At 59.4% G+C, this 12441-nt stretch overlaps 1 protein-coding gene across 3 annotated transcripts in view; it reads left to right on the top strand.

Annotated features, from left to right (window-relative positions):
* The window catches only part of GNAO1 (G protein subunit alpha o1), a 180789-nt gene that overhangs the window by 154346 nt on the left and 14002 nt on the right, over positions 1-12441 (top strand). For 2 of the 3 annotated variants that reach the window (XM_006053658.4, XM_044931877.2), the window contains exons 5-6: positions 5538-5666; positions 7416-7545. In XM_006053658.4, the coding sequence (XP_006053720.1) occupies positions 5538-5666; positions 7416-7545 (259 nt within the window). Of the gene's footprint in view, positions 1-5537; positions 5667-7415; positions 7546-11308; positions 11463-12441 lie in introns of all 3 variants that reach the window. The other variant, XM_006053659.4, reaches the window with a different exon arrangement.

Raw genomic sequence — 12441 nt, 5'->3', positions numbered from 1 at the left:
TTGAAGACACTGGGATTGCATTCCAGCTTTCAGAAAACGCACTCACATTTACAGACTCGTGCCCAGGTTTTCAGTGGGCACCTCTGGGCTTAAACCCCGCTGCGTTAGGACACACGTGCTCCGACACTGATCTGCCCAGCCTCCTCTCAGCCGGGGCCCCTTTGCCCCCCAGAACACACCAGCAGTGGTCTGGAGAGGTTTTCAGTTGTCCTGACGAGGGTGGTGCTACCGGCATCTAGTGGGTAGAGGCCAGGGATGCTGCTGACTTCCTAGAGACACAGCGTACAGCCCTCCACAGCAATATCACACCCACAGTGTCAGTAGCGCCGAGAGTAAGAAACGGTGGTCTCCCTGATGCTGATGCAGAGGAGGCCAGCGCTGAGAAGGCAGCCTCCACTAACAGACACTGGAACTTGGCCACTCTGCACACCTAGAGGGGGCAAGCGCTTGTGTCCTGTGAGTCCCAGGTGGTGGTGACCCAGGCTCCAGTCCCCGATGAGCCCCCAGGACACCTTGGTGGCAGGGATGTGAGCCCAGAGGCTCAAGTCCACACCTCTCTCTGTGCACGCAAATCATAAATTCTGACCCAGGTGTCCCCCCAACCCCCAGCTAGTCAGGCCTGGAGAGGGTGCCCCCTTCCTCTCCCACTCCCTGCGCCCTGCTCAGCCTTAGTCCAGACCCTTCCCATCCCCCCACCGCCCTCAGGGGCTGCTGCTGCTGCTGCTAAGTCGCTTCAGTCGTGTCCGACTCTGTGCGACCCCATAGACGGCAGCCTACCAGGCTCCGGGGCACCTCAGGACATCAAATCGTGCCCCCCACTTAAATGAGTGCCACTTAACTAATCATAATATCAATCCATTGCAAAAAAAATTCTTTTTAACAGTATGGAAAGATATAAAATTCATAGTGGACTCCTCCTCCCAGGCCTGTCCCCCTCCCACTGTTAACTATCTGTTTGTTTGTCCCGGTGATGTCTAGAAAACCTGACCTGCCAGCTCTCAGTGGTGTTTAATGCCTGCAGCTGTGAAAGCTGAGGAATTTAGCTCCCCTCCCTCCCTCCCGTTTTTCCTTCCTTCCTTCACTCTTCTCCACTTCCACCCCCAGTTTTTGGCTAGTTACAGGGTTATTTTTAGTTCTTCTGGTGGTTACCTTGATAAGTCGAAAGGAGCGACTTGAGTGAGCACTTGTCAACTCCCCCAGGTGAGCTGAGGAGACGGCCCTCTGCTCTCTGGGAGGGGCTCTGCCGAGGGCAGGGGGCCCCGCAGGCAGGTTCCCAAGGCCCTCGAACACTTTCTGGGCCAGGGTGGCTTTGCTGTTGTAATTTTAGCTGCTAGCCTTCGTCTTCTGACAGAATCTGGGGCCTGAAGTAGATTTATTGTGATGGAAGGGAGAGAGAGCCCTAACAGGGCTGTTGCCTGGCAGAACTCTGGGTGACATACACACCTCACACTCACCTCACACACACACATTCTCACATACACCTCACACACACCTCACACACACACATTCACACACACACATTCTCACATACACCTCACACACACCTCACACACACACATTCACACACACACATTCTCACACACACCTCACACATTCACACACACAAATTCTCACACCCTAGACAGACACCACATACTCTCACACTCACCTCACACACACACACACACACATTCACACACACAAATTCTCACATACACTTCACACACACACACACATTCTCACATACACTTCACACACACCTCACACACACATTCTCACATACACCTCACACACACACACACACACACACACATTCACACACTCAAATTCTCACATACACTTCACACACACACACACATTCTCACATACACTTCACACACACCTCACACACACATTCTCACATACACCTCACACACACCTCACACACATTCTCACATACACCTCACACACACACACACACGCACACACACACAAATTCTCACACCCTAGACAGACACCACATACTCTCACACTCACCTCACACACACACATTCTCACATACACCTCACACACACATTCTCACATACACCTCACACACACACACACATTCACACACACAAATTCTCACACCCTAGACAGACACCACATACTCTCACACTCACCTTACACACACACATTCTCACATACACCTCACACACACCTCACACACACATATTCTCACATACACCTCACACACACCTCATACACACACACACACACACACATTCACATACACAAATTCTCACACCCAAAGACACCACCCACTCTCCTCACACACACACACTCACACCCGACCTACACACCACAGACACAGTGTCACATACACCTCACACACACACCCCTCACACACACTGTCACATACACCTCACACACACACCCCTCACATACACACACACACTCACACCTCACACACATACACACACATATACCTCACACACACACACCCCTCACACATACATCTCACACACACTTACACCCTAGACATACACCTCACACACACACACACCCCTCACTCACACATACACACACACACTCTCACACCCTAGACATACACACCACACACACACACACACACATACCTCCCTCACTCACACACACACTCTCTCACACCCTAGACATACACACCCCCACACACACACCTCACACACACACACACTCTCACACCCTAGACATACACCCCCCACACACACACACCTCACTCACACACACACACACCTCACACACACACATACTCTCTCTCGCACCCTAGACATATACACCACACACACACACACACACACACACACACACTCACACACCGTAGACAGTGTGAGCAGCTCCCCAAGGCCCAGAGCCCAGTCGCCACATGTCCCCACCCAGCCATGGGGGGCAGGCCAGCCGGCCTCTCACGTTGCTGGGAGGCTCCAGGGCTCAGGGCGAGGGGACGCCATCTGGCCTAGGTCTCCCTCTGTCGTGGGTCTTTGAACACAGCCAGCACTCCGTCTCCCCTCTGAACGATGGCTCCAAGACGGGTCCCGGAAGCCCAGAAACCCCAGCACCTGCCAGCCAGGGCTGTAAAAGGTAGTTATTTCCATGGTTTGGGAGAATCATTGTTCCCCAGACCCGGGTCCCCACTAGAGGTGTGACTGGCAAAGCACCCTTCTGGTCAGAGCCCTCCAGAGTGAAAGCCCAGGCGCTCACACTGAGCTCAGGGGCCTGCGTGCTGTGCCATCACCTCCGTCACCCTCTGCAGCCTCACTGCTCGCTGCCTGCCCTGCCCTGCCCCGTGCACAGCCTCTCCCTGACTCCTGTCCAGCGCCTGCAGGCCTGGCTCCTCCTCCAGGTGTGGCCTCTGCACCAACTGGTCCTTCTGCTGGACCACGAGAGGCTCATCCCCTCACTGCCCTCCGTCTCCTCTCGAATGTTGTCCTGCTCCACGAACCTTCACCACCCGCCTGATACCAAACAGCGGCCCCCAGGCGGCCTTCCCCTACTGATAGTCTGAGTCTTCCCTCCTGACACTTACCACCTCCTGACATGTTGTACAGCTTAAGTCACTCAGTCGTGTCCAACTCTTTGTGACCCCATGGACTGTAGCCTACCAGGCTCCTCCATCCATGGGATTCTCCAGGCAAGAATACTGGAGTGGGTTGCCATTTCCTTCTCCTTACTTCTCTGCTAATTACCTCATGCACACACCCCCAGGAACAGAGGCTCCGGGAGGGCCCCAAAGTACCCAGGACAGTCGGAAGGCAGCAGACACAGCAGGCGCACAGTCCCCTGAGCGCAGCCTCTACCCTCCCGTGGCCGCCTCCCTGCATGAGGCTCAGCCAGCAGAGAGATGGAGGGCCAGGCTGTCTGCCTAAAGGAGGGCTCCCCAGCTGGGATGGGGCCAAGACCAGAGGCTCCCAGCCCAGGTCTCCAGCTGGGGATGACAGGAGGAGGCTCCTGAAACCAGCACCGCTTCTGGGCAAAGGCAGTGTGGGCAGGGGAGGGACACGTACAGAGAGGTTGGGAGGACCTGCTCCAGGCTGAGGTTGGAGGCCACCCAGATGCCCATGGGCCTGGCGAGGAGGCTCCACGGCGGCCAGGGCTTTCAGGTCTGCTCTGCCGTCTCAGCCTCCCTCCTTCCACAGCAGAGAGGAGGCCTGGAGGCCTGTGTAAGAGCACCGGCTCTGGAGTCGGGCAGACCCAGCCTTGACCCCGCATAGCAGTGTCACCCCCTTTCTAGGAGTGTGGCTGCAAGTTCACCTTCCCTGAACCTGGGACCAACATCAGCTATGTTTACTTAGGGAGAATTCTCAGAAGGATTTGAGGCAGCTTGGATTGTTGGTTTACCAGTGGACACCCTCCTTGGTGGAGGCGTCTGCCCTTCCCAGCCCTGCCCTGCCAGCAGGTCTAGAGTGGGTGCTTACGAAGTTGGCTCCTCTCTGCACAACCTGGGACTCCCACATCACGCCATGATTCAGACCCTCGAGGTTGCTCCCTGTGGGCTGCATGTGACTCTCCCTGCACAGGGATGGGTAGCCCAGCTGGCCCTGTGGGTCACTGAATCTTCCTGCCAGTCTGAGCGAGCTCCCTCCTTCCTAGTTTCCTGGATCCCAACCTGGCTTAGGGTTCAAACCTTAACCCATACCAACCCCTAAAGCCTTCCCAGCGTGTGGCCTTGGAGGACCAAATGCACAGGCCGGGTCTGTCTCCAGGGCAAGTGATGGCATGGCAGGAGCCATGATGCCTAAGGTCCCAGCGAGGCCCCGCCCCTGCCTGTCTGTGTGGCTTCTGGGCCTCTCTCCCAGGAGCATCAGATGGGAAGATGCAACAGCCCCCTGGTAAACCTGAGGAGCGCGAGAGGCAGGCGGAGGCGCAGAGGGCCTCTGGGAAGCACTGCAGGGTACCGTTAGGAAGTGGGATCCCAAACCCTGACTCAGGGCTGGGCCAGGCACTCACCTTCATTAGAAAACCTGAGTTTTCTAATCTAGGAAATAATACATTTACCTTAAGAAATTAAGGGTGGAACATGATAATGCACAAAAAGACTAGAAGCTAACTTTAGCCCATTGTTATTTTAAGATGAAGAAATGACAGTGTTAGAAACACATGTGTGCATGCTGGGTTGCTTCATTCATGTCCGACTCTTTGAGCCTATGGGCTGTAGCCCACCAGGCTTCCACGGGGTTCTCCAGGCGGGAATACTAGGACGGGCTGCCACGCCCTCCTCCAGGGGATCTTCCCGACCCAGGAACAAACCCGAGTCTCTTACATCTCCTGCATTGGCAGGTAGGTTCTTTACCACTAGCGCCGCCTGGGAAGCCCATAAACATGTTAGTCTCATTGAAAAGTCTGACCTTGTCTGAGCGAGCCTGGAACCGTGCACGAAGCCCTTGGTCTGAGTCAGAGGCTCTGAGCGCCTGAGGCCGGGACATGAGTGTCTCTTCCTCAGCTCCGCCCCATGCCTGGCCCTGGATGGGTGATGCCATCCCTCCCTGGCTTGGGTCGGGGCTAGCGCTCTGGGAGGGCAGTGCCCACACCTGGTCCACGGTCCTGTGTGCTGCCGTCCCCAGCTACCTGGACAGCCTGGACCGGATCGGGGCCGCCGACTACCAGCCCACCGAGCAGGACATCCTCCGAACCAGGGTCAAAACCACCGGCATCGTAGAAACCCACTTCACATTCAAGAACCTCCACTTCAGGTGAGGCCCAGGGAGACTCCCCAGCCCTGGAGAGGGTGCCGAGACACGGGCGACCCCTGCCTCGGCCTCAGCTCATCTGGAGCATTCCTGTCTCGGGGAGCTCTCAAGTTTGGACAAGCATTGGATGCGAGAAGGGACCTGTGTGTGCGCCTCTTTGCCACCAAGGTCGGGGGCTGCGGTGAGCGGGGAGGCTTCCTGGCAGAAGCGTCCTGGAGGGGGGCTCTGAGGAACAGGGAGGATTCAAGCGGACAAAGGAAGGGAGTCCTGTCCCTGCGTGACTTCCGAGGGGGAGGATGGTGGATCACCCAGGTGGTCTTTGAAGGCATGGAGGCATGGGGAATAAGGGCGGGCAAACCTAAGCGACATGTTTTGTGTGACCCAAGGACCCATGTCATCTCACAGCTGGAAAGGGCTTGGAGATCAGCTGGCCCACCCTCTCCAGGTATATAGGGGAAACTAAGGCCTGGAGGAGCAAGTCTGTTCCCCAGCACAGAACACAGCTCAGGCCCAGGGTCTGAGCACCATAGGGGTCATAGCACCACCTGGGGCAGCTTGCATGCCCTGAGGCCTGGTGCCCCTAGCTGCCTCCAGCTGCCTCCCAGGTGTGGTTTCTGGGTGTTGGGTGGAGCAGGAGGAGAGGCCAGAATGGCTGGGACAGTAGACCAGTAGACCCGTGTGAGGCCGCTGCCTGGCCCTGCCCAGCCTGAGGCCCAGCCCCCGCCTGCTCCCACACAGACAAAGGGCTGGGGTTCTGTCTCCATCCCCGTGAGGCTGCCTGAGGCCTCCCCTGAACCCGAGGAAGGCAGGGATGGGCCAGGCAGCCCCACGAGATGCCCCTGTGCTCTAATCCCTCGGTCTCTCCCACTCACCACTCAGGGCAGAAGGTGTGGAGCTGGGCTGGGGGCGCCCGACCCGCAGCAGCTGAAGAGTACATGCTGTGAAGGGGCCTCAGAGACTGTCACCAGGGCCCAGTATTTCAGATGGAGAAGCAGGGTCCAAGGGAGGCGGTGACGGGATGAGGACCTGACCTGTGTCCTTGCTCCAGGCCCGCTGTGGGCTCCGGCCTGCGGTTGCTCTCCTCTGTCGGCGGGTTGGGGCCCAGCCCACCCCGGCAGCTGTGCATCAGGCCTGGGATCTGCACTCAGGGCGTTAGATGTGAGGTTGACTTCGCACTTCCAGGACCAAAGCCCCTCTACCACCGTCTCCCCTGATAGCTCTCATGCCCCGGGGGATGATGTCTGAGAAGGGGTGAGGGAGGGAAGGCGCAGAGCAGAGGCTTTGTCTGCAGACAGACCTCAGTCTCACCCCAACTCCCACCGGCACCCTGCACTCAACCCCTTGCTGCCTCACTGTGCCTCCATGTGGAAGCTGCAGGTCCCTGCCCGCCTCCCTCTGTGCCTCCCAGGCTGCTCTGGGGCTTCCACAGACCACAGACACGAACAGACATGCTCAGAAAGCCAGGGGCTCGCAAAGGCATGTCCAGCCGAGGTCACCCCTTAGCGACAGCCCTGAGACACAGGGGCAGGTCTTGGCGTCGCTGTGTGGGGCTCTGCCCAGTCCCAGGACAGAGCAGTGATGGCCACCCCGCCCCAAGGGTGCCGTGCTCAGTCCTCAGCCCGGAGCGAGGCTCCTTGGGAGGCTTGCTGTGTGCACAGCAGACTTCCTCCCCCACCCCTCAGCTCAACCAGTGTCCCCACACCTGCTGGGGTCTCCCTACCCCCACCCGCAGCTCCCCTGTCTTCCCGATAGGCTGTTCGACGTCGGGGGCCAGCGGTCTGAGCGCAAGAAGTGGATTCACTGCTTCGAGGACGTCACGGCCATCATCTTCTGTGTCGCGCTCAGCGGCTATGACCAGGTGCTCCACGAAGACGAGACCACGGTGAGTGGCCCCCGCCCGCCCAGCCTCAGCGGCCCACGGTGGCTCTCGGGTGGAGCCGGCTGTGGGGGTAGGGGGCTCCTTCGTTGGCTAGATTGTTCCCACCTCTCTCCTGACTTCAGCCAGTTGCCTCATGATGCCAATGCAGTGAAGGCAGCCGTGGGCCCCATTCTCAGAGGCTGTGTGCAGACGCCAGGGGTCAGGCAGTAAGAGCCTCTTCAGTAAACAGAGCAGAGTCGCAGAGGCCGTCGGGTCAGAACCAAGTTAAGCAAATCCTAAATGAAACCAGGGTGCAGTCAAGCAAGAATGTATGTAAGACAGAAATAGCAGTTCTTAGCCCCGACAGCCCTCCCTGAGCAGTGGACGGGGCTGGCAGAGGGTTGGGCCATGGACCAGGGCTCATGGTGAGTGACGGGGTCAGGGGGCACAGGCCCCTCCCCTGGAGGGCGCCAGCCTGGGTTCCCACCTTCCGTCACTGCGTCTTCAGTCTGGGGCCTCGGAGAACTGCCAGGCTGGGGGGAACTTCAGAGGGGGGCCCTCTCTGCAGGAGTGCTGTCTTTCTCTGGGCCTGGCCCTGGTTTGCTGCTGGATTCAGGGAGCACCCTCTCTGTCTTAGGGGTGTAACCATCATACCCGCCTGGTGGGGTGTGGGCAGTGGGGTGAGAATCTTCAAGGACTTGGAACCGTCTCTGGCTTAGCAGCCCTGGGCTGGTGTTCGTGTCGTCCCTGGGGGTTGTCCGGAGCTGGGGGCCCACTGAGCTGCCCACAGAGAGGTGGGCCTGGCGGGGTCTCAGGAGACAAGCACCCGCTGAGGTGGGGCTTCTGGGCCGTGGGGTCACATTCTTGGCAATTGTTAGCTCTTGTGTGTGATGCAGGCAGGCACAGAGCCCTGGTGCTGAGGTTTTAGGACTGGGGTCGTCATGGTGGGCCTTGAGCGAGGCTGTCTTCTTTCTGGGTCTGTCTCATCGTCGGTCCTGCCTGCTGGTCCCACGGGGCTGCTACTAAGGTGTGCTGGGCTCTGGGGTGTGGTGCTATGGGAGGAGGCGCCGCCGTTCTGCGAGGTCGGGATTATGCAGTGACGGTGCTGTGGTTGGATGGGGCCAGAGTCACTGGCCGGGTGGGCCATCAGGACTCGTGCCACATGCTGACCTGTCCCCCTGGCCCTTTCTTCTTCGGTCCCTGGAACACTTCTGAGCGGGGCATCAGCGGAGCCCCACAAACCCTGCCGTGTTCCGGGGCGAGGCTCTGGGACCCCAGCTGTGCAGCTCTTTCCAACTCCAGCACTGTTCTCAGTGGCCTCAGGAGCTGTGGTGTGTAAGACCCCCAGACCTGGACCCACTGACTATCCTGAAGGCCAGGTCGGCTCCCGCTGCCCTCATAAGGCACCGCGCACAGAGACCACCCCAGCATATCTCTCACTGATCCACGGTTGACCCTGCTTCTGGACCCACTGTTCACAGTCCGCCTGGCCACCGTGTGGTCTGAGCTCCATTTGGTTCATCTCTTCTCCTTGCTATGCCTGGGAGTGGGAAGCAGGGCTGGTGCAGGAAGCCAATTCTGCCGTGAATTTGGAAGAAAACCAAGCAGTGGAGTGTCGAGGGCCCCAGGCCTCTTCTTGGGGACCCTCCCGGCTCAGTCCCAAGCCCCAAGTCCCTCTCAGGAACAGGTGCGCACTGGCCTCTGGAGCATGGGCAGAGCAGAGGACCTCGGAGCAGGTCTGGCAGCCACAGAGTCCCAAGCTCTGTGGCCTGCAGGCCTCAGGTGAACCCGGCAGGTACCGGGCCTCACGCTCAGACGGCCCTCCCGGTCTTACGGCCTGCCAGCCCTCGCTCTGGATCAGGGCCCGTTTTGGAGTGCCTTCCTCCTCGCCTTCCTACTTTCACTGTCTCTCTCCCATCCTCTCCCTCAGCTCCTTCTCCCCTGTTTCCCTGCCCTTCTTCACAAAGGCTGGGTCCGAGGACCTTCGGGAAGCCACAGCGTGTGGGGTCGCGAATGGGCTCTTCCTGGGTTCCTTTCCACCCGGGAGAGAACAGCAGCCTCTCCAGAGCTCGGGCGTTGGCATCACCACTCGACAAGAGCCCGCAGAGGCAGCTCCTTGCCATGGTGCCAGTGAGAATAGCGCCCTGCCTGTGTGTCCAGGGCCTGGTGGACATAGCCCGGGGTCTAGTGCCACCGCTGGCACCGTGGGAGTGTGGCGGCCGCTCCACCTGCTCCTCTGTAAAGTGGAGCCCACGGCGAGCGGCCTCTGGGCGGCTCTGAGGACCCCTGGGGCTGGGGGCTGTAAGAGTGCCTGCGCTCGCTCGGGACCCTTCGCGTAGCAGACGGCAACTGCAACACGACTCTGCCCAGGAGCTCCACTTGAGGCCAAGTGGTGGGACTCGCACGTGCTGCCCCCGGGAGCAAGCGCTCCAGCCGCTGACCCATCCTTAGTCGTCCACCTTCCTCTTTGGTCAGCCCTGCTCCGCCCTCTCAGCCTGGACTGGCCGGGGCGAGAATTGGGGCTGCCTGAGAAAAATGTGTCTGGGGGCTCCTGGAGCTTGGCCAGGAGCCATGGGGCTGGTGGCTGCGCGCCCACCGGCCGGCCACCCTGCCCGCCACAGCCCGGACCCCCGCGGCCCTGGGCCTCACTTGCCACAACTTCTCAGCAGCAGCACCGTCACCGCCGCCTGCAGGGCCTTAACTTGGCAAACCAAGGCCAAACCCATGAGCAGATTCTGAGAGACGCTGCAAGTCGGGCAGGTATGAAGCGCCTCCTTCCAGCTGAGACCGTCAGCTAAGAGTTGAAAGCAGCAGGTTCCCAGGGCACCGCCGGGTGACTTTGCTGTGAAGCCTGCCCCTACTCCCGTGTCCCACCCTCCTCACCGGCTGGCCTAGGCTGGTGCGCCCTACCTTGCATTCCATCTCCAGGCACACGGTCCACAGCCCCAGGGTGGCCGTGGTCTCTGGAACCTGCCCCGGGGGCCCAGACGGATCAGCTTGTACTTCCTGGCCTGAGACTGGTTGAACTAATTGGGAGTTTTGGGGGGTTTTTTTCCCCTCTCTTTCCTTCTCTCATGTTTTCTGGGTTTTTTATCTTCCTCTCTGTTTTAATCTGTTTTGTTGGCTTTCATCTTGGGGTTCTTCTGGCCCCTCTACTGGGAAAACAGTCTCGATAAGCAGCTCACACAGAGCTGCCCCCAGCCCAGCCACGGCCCAGGCAACCCACCCAGTCCCCAACCAGACCAAGGCCACAGCAAGAGCACTCCCCCGTCGCTGTCCCCCTGGTGTCTGCTTCCAACTCTGGATTAATGCGAGGATGCCTCAGTCCTCGGTTAATGTTCCCCAGCTGAACGCGTGCATCCTCCCGCCCCTGCTGGTGGAGCCGAGTGCGACCCCCTGTAGTGCCGTCTGCATGCCCCGGGGTCCCACGTGGGCTGTGGAGGGTGGCGGGGTCCTGCCCCCACGTGCATGGTGCATGTCCCCTCCGTGGTGGGCTGGAGTCCTCCGGCGACCTCACTGCCCCCACCTGGGTCAGCCCTCTCTTGGGAAGGGGCAGTGTTCCCCTGCCCTGCCCTGCTCCTTGCTCCACCCCCACCCCACCCGCGTGTCGAATGCAGCAGGGACCAGGTCCTTGTCCTTGTGGGTCGTCGCGTCTCTGTCCCTGGTGGTGCGTTCAGCCGTGTTGGCAGACCGTCCCTTTGCTTGTCCCGCTGTGTCACTGGCCGCGGTGGGTCAGGGCCCCGGGCGCCGCATGGGCCTCACTCGCCTCTCCTCCGTTCTGTTGCAGAACCGCATGCACGAGTCACTGAAGCTCTTCGACAGCATCTGCAACAACAAATGGTTCACGGACACGTCCATCATCCTATTTCTTAACAAGAAAGACATATTCGAAGAGAAGATCAAGAAGTCCCCGCTCACCATCTGCTTTCCGGAGTACACAGGTAGAGATGGCCGCTTCTCACAGGGACTGCAGGGGCCTCTCCGTCCCCCTTCACCATGCGCTGCAGACGCACCAGGCTCTGCCCCAGAGGATCCAGCACAGAGCCGAAGGCAGGCCCCCTGCCTCCCTGTAACGTGCTGTAGCAAGGGGCCCGGGGCAGCCAGCTGGGCTTCCTAGTCAGCGGAAGCAGGGCTGAAATCCTGGCGTGGCCACTTACAAGCCCTTGACCCTGGCAGCCTTTGGACCTCAGCTCGGTCGTCTGTATGTAGAGGCTGTCAGTACAGTGGTAACACCAAGATGATGCTGGGGTGAAGATGGGGCTTTGAGCCAGACAGCCCAGGGTTCCTGCCCCCACTCTGCCACTCACAGCAGGTTATACAACCTCTCAGAGCCTCAGTTTCCACATCTGTGAGATGGGTAATCACTGTGATTATCGATCCCTTCCTCCCAGAGTTGCCAGGAGGACAAAGTGAGCAGGAATGAGCTTATTAGCATCGCAGTGGGCGCATAGTAAGTGCTCACTGAACACGCTTTTGTGACCGTGATTACAACTGAGAAGTACCCTGAGGGCACCCCCACATGGGTAGTTATGAGTCAAAAAGCCTGCCGGATGCGAGAGCCTCATGAACGGTCTTGCTCACACCTCCCTGCAGAGGACGCCGTGGCCGGCAGAGGCCACCTTTGTCACAGTTGCGGCAGGGTCACCCGGCTGTGGGTGGGCGGGCAGCCTGACCAGGCCCCCGGGGAGCAGCAGCGTGGCTGGAATAGCCCACAGGCCCACTGGCTCTTCAGGATGGCCAGGGCCTGGTCAGAGAGACAAGTGGAAGCAGAAGTGGGCATCTCCAGCCTGCCCAGCCCCCAGCCTGGAGAGCACAAGGGGAGTCAGAGTCCCAGCTTGGTGTAGGGGAGCCTCCAGGCTGAACCCCAACTCCCCAGGAGTGGACGTGGGGGCCACGGCTCAGAGCTGGGCAAGTGGTACA

This window comes from Bubalus bubalis, chromosome 18 (assembly GCF_019923935.1).
Source record: "Bubalus bubalis isolate 160015118507 breed Murrah chromosome 18, NDDB_SH_1, whole genome shotgun sequence".
Classification (NCBI taxonomy): domain Eukaryota; kingdom Metazoa; phylum Chordata; class Mammalia; order Artiodactyla; family Bovidae; genus Bubalus; species Bubalus bubalis.
This window is presented reverse-complemented; position numbering and strand designations above follow the sequence as displayed.